This window comes from Corvus brachyrhynchos, unplaced genomic scaffold (genome assembly GCF_000691975.1).
Source record: "Corvus brachyrhynchos isolate BGI_N302 unplaced genomic scaffold, ASM69197v1 scaffold136, whole genome shotgun sequence".
NCBI lineage: Eukaryota > Metazoa > Chordata > Aves > Passeriformes > Corvidae > Corvus > Corvus brachyrhynchos.
Window position 1 is genome coordinate 10060390 of NW_008239080.1, and position 17956 is coordinate 10078345.

A 17956-nucleotide genomic window follows, 5' to 3' on the forward strand; every position below is an offset into this window, starting at 1 on the left:
TATTTAGCTAGATACAAAACAACCATCTGTGATGCTAATAGAAGAAGGAGGCCTACCATGACATACAGGAACTGCACACATAGGAAAGACTTATCCCATCTGTACAGTAAAAATGGGGTTATTTTAAATGAGATATACAGAAATCTCTACCAATAGGGGATTTCTGTGTTTCATAAACACCAACACTGGGTAGTTGAGAGGAATTAGCACTGTGCTGTGTAAAATACTGTGTACTGCTGTTGCTGTTAGCACATAAATTTCTGGACTCTTGCAACACTGAAGACGTCTGGGTTTAAGCTAAAGGGGAAAATTCAGTTTTCATATGCACGTATGGTGAAAGTGGGAACACTATCAAAGTTCCAACTATCCTTCAAAAAGAGACAAGTCTCTTCAGACATACCGGAAAGAGTACTAACCCTAGTTCAGCAGTTTTACAAAGAATTTTTGGAAAATACAGTAGTGGAAAATTACTTCTGCCAAAATACACTGACATGTGAGTTCCTCAGGATGCCATCAAATCATATCACTATACCTTCTGTTTTTGTGTAGATTGAGATGTTTCCATTTACCAAGCCAGCAAACAAGTATTGAGACATATATGTTAAGCTCATAACCGTTGATTTTTCAGGAGTGAAGAAGTGTTGAAGTCGAATTTTCTTTGAGCCTTGGCAACTTTTGTAAATAGAAATGCTATAGAAAGAAGCAAGAAAAAACAGACCTGTGAAATGCTTTATATAGTTCTTATTAGAATATGCAAAACACAAGTTTAGAATAAAATATTGAGGGGAAGAGGATTTTCTCCTTCAATTCCTTACACTCCAGAATGTCTGCATAGACAACTTGCAATTACTTAACATTGACATATGACAACACATTCATATTATCTTGTCTGCAGAAACAGTTCTTCAAAAAAAGATACATAATAAAAATTCTGCTTGAAGTCCTTATTATGAGTCTATCTAAAACTTTTGTAAGTTTAAAAAAATAAATTTGTTACCTGGAGAACTAGGGAAAAGAAAAACTCACTACCAGATGTCACCTACACTTAAAATTTTCACGATTCCTATTGATTGTTACCATGGATATGTTAAGAATATTATTAAGTCTGGAATTAAATTAAATTAAAGTTTTCTAGAAATAGCATTTTCCTTGGAGAATTTTGTTCTCCTTCATTTATACTGCTTAGAAACACCTTCAAAAATCACATGTAGTAACACACTTATGGCCTCACTAACTATAACAAGATCTGTTTGGTTACTGGCCTCTAAGTTTAGAACATGTAGTCTTGTTCTTTGATATAAATCAAGTGATGGCTCAGTAGGCCACCAGTTCAAAAAGAGCAAAGTAATTCATGCCAATAGTAAACAGCAATATTATTTATTCATGTGACAAATCCTGCATAATATGACAGGGCAAAGATTCCTCTTTGCCATTCTGAAAATTTTCCAATACCTGAAGATTATGTTGTAATGTTACAAAAGTAGTATTTTTATTTTTCAGGTATGATGAACTAATCCACTTTCATCAAAAAGATGCACTGCTTTAATTTCAATTACCACATGGTGTAATTTTAAATAATGTGGAGTGCATTTTTTCCTTGATTTAAGTGGAAAGGATACATTGAGGTCACTGGGATAATACTTGGATACTTTTTTAAAAAGTAAACATTTTCTTGGAAGTATCTCACACAATTTTGCTATAGCATAGCCAACTTAATCAATTAATCATAGACATTACACCAAAACCAAGAATCACCTTCCTTCTTCCATGCCAAGGCAAATAGTAGGCACATTAGAAGTTTTTGCAAGAACACTTTCAGAGTCTGGAGCTTTGTTTTGCTCTTTCAGCTTCTCCTCCTCTGGTATGTAGACCATGCAGAGAATCCGTGATTCCACATTGAAGCACTCAATAACCTTAGGGCTGGAGCTTTGAAATGAGACTATTGCAATCTGGCCCATCTGATTAGTACAACTGCCAATCTGAATTGGAAAAAGGAAAATAAAAAGAAAAAAAAACAGACCATGACTGATACCTGTCTCCAGGAAGATCAGGATGTACAAGAAGGAATGACTGGAATTTTAACTGAAGAGTACATCTCTAGTTATATGTACAAATATGAATTTTCATGCATTAAGACGTAAGAGAATAATTCAGCACAAATACAGGACATGTCAAAACATTATATATACAAACTTGCCTAGTACACTCACAGAACTAATTATTTTTTTAAAGCAGGAATAATATTATGGCCTATTCTGATATCTGACTCAAATGTATACACATTACATAATGCAATTACTGTAAGTAACTGTGCAACATGCTATTTTAATACCTGGTGTTCTAAATTGTCTGTTTCTTTTTAAACAGGTAATATAGGTGAGGCCTGTCCTTTGCACAGTAACTGGTCTACGAAGAAATGCTCTGTTGCAAAAGAAAGTCTTGTAAACTTGCTGATACAGTATCCCAAATTTCTCCCTGATCCAGAACTAAGTATCATCATGTCCACAAACTTGAACACCTTAGGAATCAGGGAGAAGTAAAAAAAATTTTAAAAAAAAATCTACCCAAGCACAGTATACATTTTTGTATAGTAACTCCTTCTGTTTATATGAGATAAAATACTAAAGAGAAAGAAAGAATATTTTGTAGCAGTAGAAAGATTTAATTTGCATGTTTTTGCAATGACTGTTTACAAATGGCAAAGACAAAAGGAAATTATATGGGTGTCCTTGAAAAAGACCACTAAGAAAAGCTATTTCTAACTTTTAATTCACAAGGGTTCCCTTAAAATTTCAGGATTGTAGTAACTAGAAAAGCTCCTGAAATCAGTAGCTTCCCTTTTGTTTTTTTAAGAACAACTACTATCCACCTCATTTTTTTTGCCAGAATATCAGCGTATCTGGGGTCATAGCAATATGCAGAGTAGGTTTTTTTACTATACAGATTCAAACAGATTACTTGTGGCTAAAACATTCTTAAAGTATGAAAATAGACAGTAGGACAGTGTAAGCTCATATGTGTTTTAGCAGCAATTGTTACAAATTAGCACATAACTCCCTTCTGAATGTGCTCAGCACTTTGGAATTCATTCTGTGCTGCACAAATCACACACACTTAACTGACACCCTACAGAGACCAGCAAGATCACATGGACAATTACTAGCTAACCTTTTATCCTTAAACAAACAAAGAGAAAAAAACAACCCAACATTTATTTAATGTCTACATGTTGCCGAGAGTCACAAAAAGCAATGGAAAGAAACAGGAGACAACCACTTTCATATTTTAAAGATTACACTTACCCAAAGAAAACCATGTTCTGCAGCACAGGAATCTGACTCTGTTTCTCCGGCAAGGTATGGCTCAGGATTATAAGCAGCACATTCAATCTTCAAAGAGTGGAAAGAGAGCTGTTAGTACATTAAAAAAGTATGCCTGTTTCTGTCTATTTTAGTTTGTAATTAACTAAAGCACTTAAGGATATCAAAGAATCTCATAAGGCAAGGAGTCAGTTTAGTTCATCCAGCTTCCCATGGCAGCATCAGCTGCCCGGGTATTGTTCCTGACACATTTCTTATATACCCCTACAGACGTTCAAGGCCAAAGACTACAAATTCTCTTTTGCTGATCTGCTCAAATGCTTCATGACTTCTACTAAGTTTCTGTAAGTCCCCAACCTGATGCCATCCTTGATGTAATCATTAGCCTCTTACCTCTCACCTCAGACACCAGGTACTTCTCTTTCTATGCGGTGTCCTTTTACATGTAAGGCTGATATATGTCATGACCCTGCCTGAGACTCCTCTTCATTAGGCTAAATTAACATTATCACTTAATTACATATAATTTTTTTAAACAATTGATTTTTCAAACTTTTGTTTTTGAACTTATTATTGTCACTTTTTCGACTGACATCCCTCCAGCAGATGTATCAACCTCATATGTATATTTGAGAGTGCAGTTTTCTCACCTGAACACACTATTCTAGCAGAGCTGGTAGCAGCACTACACTTACCTCTTCAGAAGCCTGTGTCTACAGATCTCATTCATTACTGCTCTTTGTAACAATATCACATCCCTAAGCAATCCTTACTTTGCTGGTCTATTAAAAATTACTTTAACAGACTACTAAATCACCTCTTCAATCTGTATTTATGAAACTCCTAATTTCTCCCTGAGCATACCATGTGTCTGTCCTGATTATCATCCTTTTTATTTTTCTTCCTGCCCCCCCCCCGCCAAATTATTTCTCCAGGTGCCTTAGTCATTTTGAATGCTAATACCATCATCTTGCAGACCTTGACTCCCTCCCAATCTCATGTCATCATGTTACTGTCAGTAAATCAATAACAATACTCATGATTCTATCATGCAGCCCATTTAAAATAAAACCTGAAAGCAGTAACAGACTCAAGATCTATATTTAAGTCCAGGCCAACTTTGAAGATCATTCAAGCATCAAGGATTGGAAAAAAACATTTTTATGACCAGTCATGGATTTCTAATTTCCCTAATATCCACGGCAGTTTCCTAAAGCTTATGTAAACACTTCAAAATATTGAAAAGCAATCATAACCGTGTAGAGAATAAAAAGGTTTCTAATGAGGTGTGATACTACATTTTTACACAAGATTCTCTATAATTCAAACTAATGTTCTCGTCTTGGACATCAATGTCCTTGTGATTATATTGTAGTACTAGAGACAACTCTGTTAGTATTAACTTAGACAGCTTCCCCCATAGCCTGGCAACATCAGTGAACAATTCCTCCCAACAGTGAACAATTAAGGAAGAAAAACCCCACACCAAAAAGAAACAAGTAGGCAAAAGTTAGAGTTCTAAATTCCAAGTTTACTTAATTTTCCAAAGTGCAAAGACTTTTACAAATCTCCTTGAAGCCAACAGGCATTATGAAGTGATTTGCCTTAGTAGAAAACACATTATTTATTCAGCTAAGCAATTCACTATATACAGACAAAAAATTGAAATCAATAGATGAGAAAAAGAGGAAAAAAAAAAGGAGCTATCCATGACAGTCTTAGCATGTCTCATTTAACACATGATTACACAGTACAAACCACAATTACTTGTGGCAATTTACAGTAGCTGTGACAATGAAATATATCACTAGTGAAAAATAAGACAGTCTGCATGCTGGATATTTCCCAGGCTCCTTGCTACACCTCTGCCTCACTTTGCATCTTAGTCAAAAATGATGATTTTTGCCATAGTTAAACCCTGGTATTTTAGCTCTCAATCTTGACAGAAGCCCGGGATGTAAACTTGCTCTGATGGCTCCCTACACTACTGGGCACCCAGGGCAGCACCCAGAGAGCCAACAAACAGGATTAGCCAAGCAAAGGTTCTCTTCCCACCCTGAGCTGTGGCCTGAGACCCAAACTGCAGCTGAGGCTGCAGAAAACCACCAGTAATACTTAAGTAATATTTTCTAGTAATATCAAGGACTTGGGAAAACCAGGCATGACACCTGGCCTCACACTCACATTACTTTAGGAGCTGCAAAACTGGCAAAGTTAGCCCAGGGCTCAGGCAAATACTGTCACACACTGTGCTTTCCTGAGGTGACCAAGGCAAAGATATCACCCAACTATATGGGTGACAGACTTCCCTTTCCTTTCAAAACAAGAAGACTCTATTCTAACTTGATTAGAAGAGTTGAGCCTGGGCCTTCACGGATCCTGGCATGCATTTTCAGGACTTACAAATGTCTAGGCTCTAACGAAACACATACATCATTTAAGTTTGTGAAAAAAAATTAAATTAGCTGGTTGTTTCACCAGTGGTGACTTTAGAAAGTAGTCAGTACAGAAAAAGCTGTTTAATAAGACAAGCATGACTATGGTTGTATGGGAAATCAAGAGAGTTTCAGTAGACTTTGGCTGCTCTGAAAACCAGTATCACAGGAATAGATTGTCTTGGCACCATTACACATTTTTACTGCGTTTTGAATCACCAGTTATTTTTCCCCAACATCCAGGCCTGTATACGCACACGTGGAGGGAAGCTCAGCAGCCTGTGTAGGCTGTTCTAGCAATGAAGGCCTGCAGACTCACCTCTTAAAGCAGCACCCATCCAATGACGTTAACTTAACATTGGGATTCTATCCATACATACACAATTTTATTTCCATTACTGTTTTTGCACAAGACTTACTGACTGACGGTCAATAAGAAATCCTGTTGATACACAGAAAAAATAGCATCCAGCACTCTTCCCTTCCATCTGTTTGGTTTGGTGTTGCACTTATTTTCATTATTAAAGTCAGTGGTCAACAGGACTTCAAACTGACACATTACTTTAGGAAATGAACCATTAAGAAAATATCTATGTCATTGTTTGGAATATGACATTTTACATAAGATCCCATAAAACGTAATTTTTAAAAAAAATTTTAAAATATTGTTCTCTGTGGACTAATAAAGATCAGAAATTTGAGGAGGATTTAACATAGCTACACCAGGGAAAGACAGCTTTCATGGAGACCAGATTCCTGCCCTTTGTAAGCTTTAGGTCATTTCTAAGCCCCAAACAGACACTTGGAAATCTCACTTCTGTTTATACTGAGTGATTCACATACATATGAAAGTGAATGTCATACTATGTAAAAATAAACACTATGCTTAGTGCCTCAAAGACTGTAGCATTTTGCATTCCCATGACTCTTCTGGACCTTTAATTACTAATGATCGAAAACCAAGATAGCAACTCAAGAGAACTAACAGATGTGAACTAATAGATGTATTTACAATGCGGTATTCTTTAGAAATTATATCACACAAAAACCCTAATTGTAATCTCATATCAAAATTCTGTTCACCTTAAATTCTTGTTGCTTGGCCATCATCACTGGCATGTGTCTAACAAGCAGAGGATGTTTCTCCTTTTTGATTTGATTCCCATCATCTTCTATGCAGAACCAACCTAACAGATTATCCTCCACTGTAATGGAAAGAACAATAAACACTCCACAATCCTTTCACACCTCTCTCCACAGGAGCAGAAAAGAATTCTGTTAGGACTAGTCAATACAGATCAGACTGTTCTTATGCCATAGGTGCATAAATGACAACATAAAACTGTGAGCAAAAATTCAACTGAGTAGATTATATACATACAGATGATGCAAAAAAAGAACACCTTACATTAACAAAATGTTAAGGATAGTCTCTTAACGATCTTGTAAATTGAATATTGAAAGAGGAAAAGACACATCAAACCTTTCCTCAGGCTCTAGGAAATCTGTTTGTTGAACAGCATTTCTCTGCCTGTTTAAGTAACATCACTACCAAATGCTAGTTATCACAGTTATAAGGATCCTCCTCCTGGAATGATGGAAACCATCCATTCTCTCTTCTCTTTTGTTACTTTGCTTGTCTTCAGTGACGCATCACAAAAGGACTCTATTTTGACCACGTGCTGGTGAAACTTGCTTTCAGGCAAGTTAAAATTTCTCAACTTAGGTATTGAAAAGTCTAAGTGTCTTTGGAAACCTATACCTCTGTGCAAGCACAGGCGACTAATAACATGACATGACAGCATATTTTTTATTGCTCTAACTTAGATCAGGTTTGTGTTGATTTAGATGCAACAATTAGTAATGAATACCAGACTTCATTAAAATACTGAAGAAAATATATTCCTTCATAATAAACACCATGTTTTATCTACAATGTTATTACAGCAATACACAATCATTACTATTTACTGTATTGCAATTTTAAACATCTGCAGACAAATTTTCACCAAAAAAGAAAAATCATTCTCCAAAAAATAAAAATAAAAAAATTACACTGTACACTGAGAGCTATTTTAACTCATTAGGAAATTTGAGTAAATAGGAATTACCAAGGGCCAGTTTGGCCATTTGTAAATTGTTGATCCAAGACTGTTTGATGGCAGGGGTAAATGTATTGAACACAGCTGTAAAGAAAGTTGGCCGCCCAGACCTGCAAAACAAGGGGGAAAAAAAAAAAGCCACTATAAATGCATTGTGTATGAATACAGCCATGGCTATAAATGTTGAGCGAGATGAAATTCCATTATTTTCTAATGCTTAGACAAAGACTAAGCTCTGATTTCAGTGTGCAGGCTATGATACAGCATATGTCCATCTTCCTACACTTCACATAACATGAAATGTTATGAGAGGAACACCCTCACTGGTGAAGGAATACGCCAGTGACTGTTCCCTATCAGCTGTCACTACCACAGTTCCTCTCTTGCTTCTTGCACCCAGAACGCTGGGCTGAGGAACAGGAGAAAAGCTACAGTGCTGCTCTGGAACATTAAAGCTCCCAGCATTGTGGCATAAGAGCAAAACTCAGGGGCTTACCACGGAGACAGAAGTGAGGGAAGAGCTACAGATTCCCAAGTCCTCCCTTGTACATCTATACCTAATATATAAACTAATTTAGAAAGTTTTGTAATCAAGATTTCTACTGACTTATCCTGTTTTCCCGGGAGTTGCAGCTGAATTCTACAGCGATCTGCTGCTCTGATTTCATCTTCTTTTTTCAAAATCAGTTTTTGTAAACCTGAGGTCCAGTCATGGGCTACAGATTGGTTCAAGTTCTGAAAAATTAAAAAAAAATAAGATTCCACAGCAGCCTACCAGCCTGTTGCAAACAGGATAATTAGGTGACCTGCATATAACAAACAATGACACATGGGCTTCCATTAGACCACATTTTAATCATGGACAATTTAGCTATATTTGTAAACACATTTCAGAAAAATCTGTAAAACATTTGCTAATGTATTTTATCTGAAGATTTAATCTCACATTGCTCAGTTTGATGATACACAAATGACGTTCCCAAGCATCTGTCAAATTAAAAAATGTAAATTTGTGTCAGGTGTACGCACAAATCTTTTACTTTATTCCACCATCCACAAATTCTGCTTCTAAAGAAGATCTTGTGAAAACATCTACAAATCATACTGAAAATATGCTTTTGTTCAAATCTTTGAGTCAAAATGTTTACAAAGCCATCATGAAAGATGTGTGGTCTAAATCTGTTTAAGATGCTGAAACAATAACTCACTGCAAGGTGAGTGCTCTGTTGCAGAGAGTAAAAGCACACCTGGATGATACAAAGCATCAAGACTAACAAGCTGGCAGAAGTACACAAACTTTCCACCATCAGGATTCTATGACAACTTAAGTGTTTTTCAAAAATAAAGAAGCTGACCTCATTTCTCAACTAAATTCTTGTAATTCTGTTACACACATCTACTTGGAAACAATGACTGAATTTTAAGTTTTCAAAGCATAGTTGGCTCTGACTGCCAGTGCAGGAAGAAAGGTTTTGTGTATATGGTAATGGGGGAATGTCTGACAGTGTATATATGCTATACATATTCCCAATTATGCAGATGAAATTCACCTTCTACTTGTCATAAAGCTTTGTCCAAAAGAACTGTTTCCATAAACTTCTTTCAGAGTACATATTTTCATAAAATGTTATGTTTTATTTAATGCCTTGTCTCTGGAGCCAAGATATGTCAAGAGAAACTCAGCTTTCATAAATTCATACATGTACACACATATTTACTACCTGTGGTGGCAAGTAAGAGTTAAAAATTACATGTAACCATATATAAAATGTATAAAAAACCAAGCAAAAAAGTAATTGTTTGAAGTCTCAAGACTTCATTTGGTGTTAAATACTATATTTGTTAGCCAGAATATAAGCTAAATCAAAGGGACGTGAACAAAGCTAAAGCAAAACACTTTCAAAATTCTTCTGAAAATCCTTTTATATTTTTGTGATTTATACTCAGTTTTAAGTACAGTTTTTCCCCAAAAGCCAGCTTGGATGAGCTTGGATGGGGATCAAGAGCTTCCTCCAAACAACCATCCTCCTACTACCATGTCTAACTGCAAGAATCCGATTTCTTAACATCAAAATGTAATTCTGTTTCCATATAAGCTTATCAGCTACTGAACAAATGCAGACACTTGTAGTACCCACCTACACTTAAAAACAATAAAGAAGAACAAGATTAGAAAGACAGCTGTAAACCATTTATAATATTTAACAGTAAATGCATTACTAGAGGTAAAAATTATTCCCCTTTTTGCAGAGAGAACTATAGAATGTCTTGCACAGACCCTAGAGAGAGGCAACTATGCTACTTTACTTGAAAAATAAATCCAGCTTTGTTTATTACCTGGTAGTTTCCTTTAAGGCTGCTTATTAATTGACTAATTTGACCAAGTACATTCAAGTCATGTAAAAGGTTCTGCAGATCATGGTACAGTTGCCCTGGTCCCATATAGAGCTTGTCTAAAATGAACAAAACCATAAGGTTATACATAATAAAAAGATGCAATTCTCAGTTCAACAAGGAAAGTATCACAAAGATAATATAAACATATATTACATCTGAAAATCAGCATGGTTCATTTCTACGTATATCCTCACTATTTCACTTTGTTGCTCCAGCTACTTCTAATGTCCCTGCAGACAGATAATTGTGACAGGCACCCCAGGAAATAGGAGTAGCATATACCACATACAACCTTCACACATACAGGCAGTACCACTGGCATTTCCTTTTAGATCATCTTATCATTGCCTTTTTAGCTACAAAAAAAGATTCAAGCTTGTTCAGCTTGTATGATGGAGAACACTATCTGCAGTTTTAATAACCCACACTAGAACTGTAACAAATATCAAAGCTTCACTGGCCCCAAAATCTCTTGCTGCCATGGAAGTTTTGTGTAGCACCAAACACAGACTTGCTGTAACACATTAATTTAAACACCTTTCCTGGAGGTTGTTTTTGGTTACATGACAAGCAAAAAAATTTATTTGTAGAATTTGCTATGATGGTTTAAAATTCAAAATTTTCTTTATTGATCATGAGACAGTTCTGGATCATATAACCATATCCTAATTACAACACAAGCCTGCAATTTCACTGAACCACTTGAAATTTTACTGTAATCATGCTTAAATCAAAAAATGATCTGCTCTAAAATCAGCAGAAAAGCTGAACAGCAGCAGAAATATTTTATGCTAATCATCAATAAGTACAAAGGTTTATAAGGGAACAGTAACTCAGAAAAACACACTAATTACCACGATAAGGTGTCCATTTAAATGCACAAAGCTTGCAAAACCCTGCTAATATACTCTGACTACCATGATGCTAGGAGTGGAATGGCTATGTAATTCCTTTGGAAGCAACACTCACTCTCCCATAAAAAACCCACCCTGACTCATACAGAGTCAGCATGTTTCTCTTTGGCTGAATGACAGGAACAGGACTGGATTATCTTTCCAGGAAACTCCTGCAGATTCTTTAGCTCATGCAGTGTAGTATCCAAACTATGGATCCTTCATCCTTACCATTTTGGAAGCTTTGGAAACCAGTCCGTGGGCAGCAAATGCCCCTGGATCAGAAGAATTTCAATGGTGTGTTGGCAAGAGCAAGATCTAAATACAGTGCTGGCTACTGGCTCTGCAGACAGATCAGGAGCACGGACATGAGTTGTGCCACCTGCTCTGGCTGCAGGGCAGAGGGCGCTGGGCACAGCCCAGCTGCCACACACACCGCGGCCACCCCCAGTCCCTCCAGTCTGCTGCAGGGCCCGGGTATGAAACAAAACTCATCAAACCAAACACAAAGCTGTCCAAATAGCCTAAGTCAGAATAAAAGTGAAAAATAAACTCGTATGAAACAATGTTACTTAAATCATTAGTATATTTTCAGTTAGGTATCAAAATAAATATTTTCTAAAGACACTTTCCTCTTTGGAGGCATCATACAGATAGAGGCCAATGCTTTTCTTTAATGCAATTCACTATATTAAGCTGGAAGTCTGCCTTAAACCCTGAAAAGTATAAAATTTCAAGGCTCAAAGAAAATATTAATGGCTACTTTATTTCTGAATTCTCCACTTCACTGCAGGAAAATGCAACATAAACCTGAAATATTACACATTCCCATGAAATTTCAAAGTATTATCTAGCCTTTAAATCTTCTGGTGTATTGGATCAATGAAATTATTTCTGTGTGTTGCACTTGAGCACCAAACTGCACTTTACTACTGTTTACCCATCCAGATAATAAATGCAACTATCATCCTCTTCTGTGCCTGCTCTGAATGTTAATTAGAAGAACAATCTAGCCTTTTACCCTTAAAACCAACTTAGTTAGAAAAGATAATTACATTTATTGTACACCATGAAAAGAAATGACTGCAAAGTAGATCAAAGAGAAAGAATTTTGTAATTATGGTCAGTTGAGCATATCTGCAGTTTTATTTCAAAAAAAAAGAAAAAAATTAACACTTTTCTTGAACTGCAGACTCCATACTTTCTTCAACCCAAATACTTGAAAAATCTATATCTGAAAAGATGTAAGCACTTCACTCTTTGTATCTGTCCTCTGCCAGCTTACACCTTTTGTCTTGCTAACATCCACAGTAATTGTAATTTGTTAAGTACCTGAATCCCTTGTTCCTAGATGCATCAAATTGTTGATTTTGATGGGGCTACTTGCAAAGAAAGGAGCAGGTAGGTCAGTGTTAACATGAAATCTAGCTAAAAGTCATGATAATGTGTCTGGCACTGTAAAGAACACAAATTATATCATTCTTGCTCCAAATTTCTCTAGCAAAAAGATAGCTTCTGCAAAAAAAAAAATTTAGACTGAACAGAAATAATTGTTTGATTAGTTGAGTTTTTAGCAGAAGTCCAGTCACCTGTCATTTATAAACTCCATTACTAAACAAACAAACAGCTGCCCTGAAAAAATTACTACAAACATTTTTGTGGGTTTGAACCAAGAGAAAATTTACAACAATCAGGCTGTGAAAAGCTGAAAGTCTGTGAGGCTTCCCTTGTACAGGATGGATATTTTCACCCAAGCAGTTTATATTATTCCTAAATTATAAAAGCCAGGGTCACTCTTTGTAGCTTGATAAAGACAGTTACCAGACATTTTGTTTATTACTGTTTGAAGAAGAGACATTAATGCAACATAAAACAATCAGCATCCAGGCAACTCCTAGATGCTGCAGGACTTTATGCCATAGTCTTCAACTGAGGCCATAAAGCAAGCTTTAACTGCTTACACAGATGGACTTGCCCTGTGCAGTATATATATATATCCACCATGCCTGATAATCCTCTTCTTGAAGCTTCAAATAATCTTACAAATATCTTTGTTCCAGCCTTGGTAATAAGGCATAAATCTTGAATTTCATTCAGTAATTGTCACCTGAGTCTCTTTTGTCTGCATCATGCATATTTTATAAGCTATTAATAAGTCAAGATAGAAAGGATGCAATATGAACGTCAAGCAAATAAACTAACCTGGCATCTGAAAGGCTGTCACACAGAAAAACCAAACAAAAGTAATTTTAGGCTCATTCATTAAAAGACCACATTCTTAGTACAGGAAAGGAAGCACAAAATCAAAACAGTAAATAATTAATGAGAGCCTGCTTCCATCCTCTGATGTTCTAGAAAAGAGAAACAGCCAATTTAAGAAGAAATTTTAATAGTCAAGAACTAGATCAATAGGCATGACTAATATCAGTCTTTCATGGAGGTCCTTAGTGGGCACAAACTGACACAGAAAAATAAGGCTTCAGAGATCAATAATGATGTAGATTCATCAGGAGTGAGTTCTCCAAAAACTGATCACTTGGATTGTGTCTGGATAATGAGTTACAAGTTATAGCAACTTCATCTCTGAACTGGGTCCTGTAAGGGTTACTCACAATGTCATTTAAAGTAGAATTGGCTTCTCAGTGGTTAACCAAACATTGACTACCAGTTGATCCTGAGAATCATCTGATGGAAGGTTTTTCTTGAGTGGAGGAGGTGGGGGAGAACACTACTCTGTTCATCAGATGTTTCCCATCTCACAGCCACAGACTGCCTGCTTCAGCCCACACATGTTCCCTGACCATTCAATTGCTGGCTATTTTGGGGTGAGTGTTCACTCTTTCTTTTATCCATAGAGAGTGCACTGAAAAACTCTTGGCTTCACTCCAAAGCAGATACATGGTCGGCTTCCTTTGTACTGTGAAATGTTTCACAAATGATAAAGCCATTCCCTTCTCATTTCTAAGACACTCTTGCTAATTATCAAGCTCGAAACCAACTTATCTTTCCTATGGGGAAAAAAAACCTTCATTGTTTTACAGAAGGCTCTCCCCAGCTCTACACATCCTACGTGCTACAGTGTGCCTGGGCAGGAGAGAAGGCAGCATGCTGTAACCAATAACCACATATGTGGCTTCAAAGGCAACTTTTTTGCATTCCACCTACAGATCAAGGGTGAAATCTTGGCCACATGTAAGCTAGCAAAAATTTTTTTTCATCAACTCCTTTGTTGCTAAGATTTTACCAGAGGAATTCATGCCTCCCTGCAACAGGCAGGTTTACTGCCAACAACCAGTAATTCATGCAAAATACCCAATTCCTTGCTCAGCATTAAAATGAAATACACTCAAAGTTAAAAAAGAAAGCAAAACCACAACTTGGGAAGAAAGGAGGTTAAAGTTTAAATTTATTTTGCTGCTAAGTAAAATTGTGGACAAGATTCTGCCTTCTGTGACAATTTCTTCTTAGGCCAAGATACATTTGAGTATAATACTAAACATTAATTTTGCCTGCTTGTTTCCCAGTGTTACTCTCAGCACCAAATTCATCAGTTTTGCCTGGTTTGAAGCAATTTTTATAATTGAAACAGAAGCAATTTTAACCGATTTATACCCAGGCATTTTCAAAGCCTGCAGGAAACTCCCTGGGTGTGGTTAAAGTCAGTTTAACTTGGTTCAGGCAAAAGTAGAATTTGGAAGGTTGTGAATAAATATACACATGCAAGATAGGTGTCTGTGTGCTTGTGCCAGTGCTTCTGCCAGAGGGGGAGGATTCCCACCTCTGGCAGAAGGCTGAATTGCTGGGGAGCACAGCCAGCAGCCACAGCTCTCTCTGCCTGCACAGCAGCAGCTGCATTAATAGATGCTGGCACAGCAGCTGCACCTTTGGGATTGTTGTCCATCTGGGTCCCCTAAATTTTCAATTTTCATGGGCACTTCAAGCATATTGGTTATTATAACCCTGAACTGATCACACCCTATTCTTCCTTTCTATGAATTACAAAGGGACACATTTCTTATCCATGGTGATTTGTTACCTGTAGACATTTTCTACTAGCTCTTCCTGTGTGTTCTGATTCCCATTTGTGAATTACTATTTTATCACAGATTTATGCTACTAAACAAGACAGAGTAGATGCAATCACCCTTAATTTAAAAATCTATTGCTGGGCAAGCAAACATAATGGCTCAGCTGGTCCCTTCCCATACTAAACTCCTGTTTATTATCAATTAGAAGGATTTTCTTCAAGTAATACTACATAAATCCAAATGTCACACAAATGAAATAAAAGCCTCAATTAATATACTCCTAATATTGCAACTATTTTTGCAAACATTTCTGTTTTGTCCATCATGTTGAAACGAAATACTGTTAATAGGCAGATTGCTGGGTGCCTCTTTTACTGCAAAGTAACTTATATTGACAACATCTGCCTTGAGTATGATCATAGAAATGACCTTTTCTCCACATAGATCAAAACCATAATACATCAATATAAATTGCTTTCAGAAAAGCAATATTGAAATGAAGTGAAAACTGATGCATCATGAAAATTCAAGGTCCTTATGAAGATTACTTTGCTTCTGAGAGAAACAGAGCCCTGAAGTCGACTAGTTTACACATGCAATGAAGAACATGAATGCTCACATGCAAAAACCACAACTGAGAAAAGCTCTTTTCCTGACTACAATTCCAGTGTTATGGGGGGGTAACACGAAATTAATGATATGCTCCAAGAACATGCCAGATTTGAAGACCACTCTGAAAGGTTGGTATACCCAAAATTTGACTTGCCATTTGCAATCTGGTCTTTGAGGCTGAGTACATTTGTATTGCTTCCTCCCACTGAGCCATCTGTGTGCATCCAGGCAGCACACTGAAACGTCACGTGTTATGAAAGGAAGAGATTTGGAAAAGTTTCAATCCTCATCTAGAGCATAAAGATCACCTGGGATGGGGGAAGAAGTTACATATGTGGGAGGTAACTTTAAAAGCTGCTGCGTCTGAGGAAGGCATAACAAACTGGTACTTGTATAGGATTACACACTTGGAACAAATAATAATAATAAAAAAAAAAAAAAAAAAAAAAAATAAAAATAATAAAAATCCAGGTCCTTACACAAAATTTCAACTACATTTAAACCTGAGTAGCTTGTACAATGTTCTGGAAAGCAAAGCATCATGATACTAGATGAATTCTTGATCAGTTCATAATAACTGGGCAGATATCATGAGATTGTTAACCTACTTACATTAAACTATGATGATGCAGCAGTAATATATTTAAAACCATTTAGGTATAGACAGAACTGTTCAATTCTTTACATTTGGCTTAGATTGTCCTAGAAAACTTTCAGTGATTTTCTTCTGTCAAGTAATAATAGGCAGACAGCATCCCAGTGCTTTATTTATAATGCCCACCTTTAGAAAGGACGAGAATGGAGACTGTGAGAGACAATGCTGCACCTGAAGTAAAATAGTTTCCTGTTCACTGCAGACCTTGATAATTAATATAAAGAAGGAAAACCAGAAACCATTCATAAGGCCCAAGATTCAATTACTGCAGTTGAGGAATCCTGCTCCTATAGATACACTGGTACATAAAACACACCAATGCTTCACAGCTGCTTGGTGGAAAAGAACTTATCAAATAGTGAACAAACATTCTCTTTTGACAGGTCTAGTGGAAATACTTTTCTCAGTATAAACAGAAAAAGAAATCTTTATGTGCCATTATTATACTCAAGCTATCTATTTCAGCAACTAATAAAAAGAGTTGGCAAAAAGATTATGAATACTGGAAATACTAGAAACACTGTAATTAATTTAGCAGTTGATACTGATGTTACATATTTAAGTACCATTTCCTTTCCTTTTGCAAACTCCCTTGTCCCAGAACACCTAGCTTTTGCTAGAAGGCTGGTGATGAGGGTCCCCTTCTGTACCAAAACCTCTTCTTGCACAGAAATTGACACATTCAAGCATCAGTTATACACAAGAGGCACATCCATACCTCTGATATACATCCTTCCTGGAAATTTTGTATGATTGTTTAAGCCAGTAACAAAGCAGATGAGGTTTTGTTTTTAGACACTGAACTACCAACTTCCTGCACATTGTGTTATGTAAGCAAAGTCCCTGACAGCCCCCACAGCACCACCCTCCTCATATTTCTATCTTTTCACGTGCTCACTCATGCTGCTCCTGTTTCCATAGACGCATCAGAGCAATATGTGGGCAGACTTGGTTTTCTTGTTTCTCCTTTTCAAGAGCATTTGAACAGCCAACTGGAATTTGACTAAAATAGTAATACAAAAAAAGTCATCCTATGAATCCAAAATCCCGGCTTATGACCTAATCAAGTCCACGGGTCAATTTAAAGTTCCTCACAGAAAAGCAGACTTTCTGCCCTCCCCCGGTTTGCTCTTTCACACTAAATCCAACTCATGATCTCCACAGTTACATGCACCAAAAATATCTGAGCCACCATGTCAGGGTCTCCTCCCCCTGCCATGGAGCCCTGGGAGAGGGGCCCTGAGGAGACAGAGATGGGGTTTCCCTGCCCCTGCTCAGCCTCGTTCCCATTGGTTGTTTTGTGTTTCCCTGCACGGGCAGGGACCCTCGGGTCCCGGGATTGCCTCAGTTCCTCGGGCGAGGCCCGGCCATGGGGCTGGAGAAATAAACATCTCTGAAACATCTACCAAGGATCTGTCCATATATATTTCTTTCTATGGGCCTCCTGGTTTAATACATCGTGTTACAGTATCCGTACTGCAACACCACCATAACTCAACTGTAGATCTCCTGAG

At 37.0% G+C, this 17956-nt stretch overlaps 1 protein-coding gene across 4 annotated transcripts in view; it reads right to left on the reverse strand.

Moving 5' to 3' along the window:
- ARHGEF10 (Rho guanine nucleotide exchange factor 10) overlaps positions 1–17956 on the reverse strand; it is a 102537-nt gene that overhangs the window by 26303 nt on the left and 58278 nt on the right. For all 4 annotated transcript variants that reach the window (XM_017739250.1, XM_017739249.1, XM_008637678.2 and 1 more), the window contains 7 exons: positions 10195–10310; positions 8465–8592; positions 7867–7967; positions 6839–6960; positions 3303–3389; positions 1756–1979; positions 533–690 (listed from right to left, as the gene is read on the reverse strand). In XM_017739250.1, the coding sequence (XP_017594739.1) occupies positions 533–690; positions 1756–1979; positions 3303–3389; positions 6839–6960; positions 7867–7967; positions 8465–8592; positions 10195–10310 (936 nt within the window). The remainder of the gene's footprint in view (positions 1–532; positions 691–1755; positions 1980–3302; positions 3390–6838; positions 6961–7866; positions 7968–8464; positions 8593–10194; positions 10311–17956) is intronic.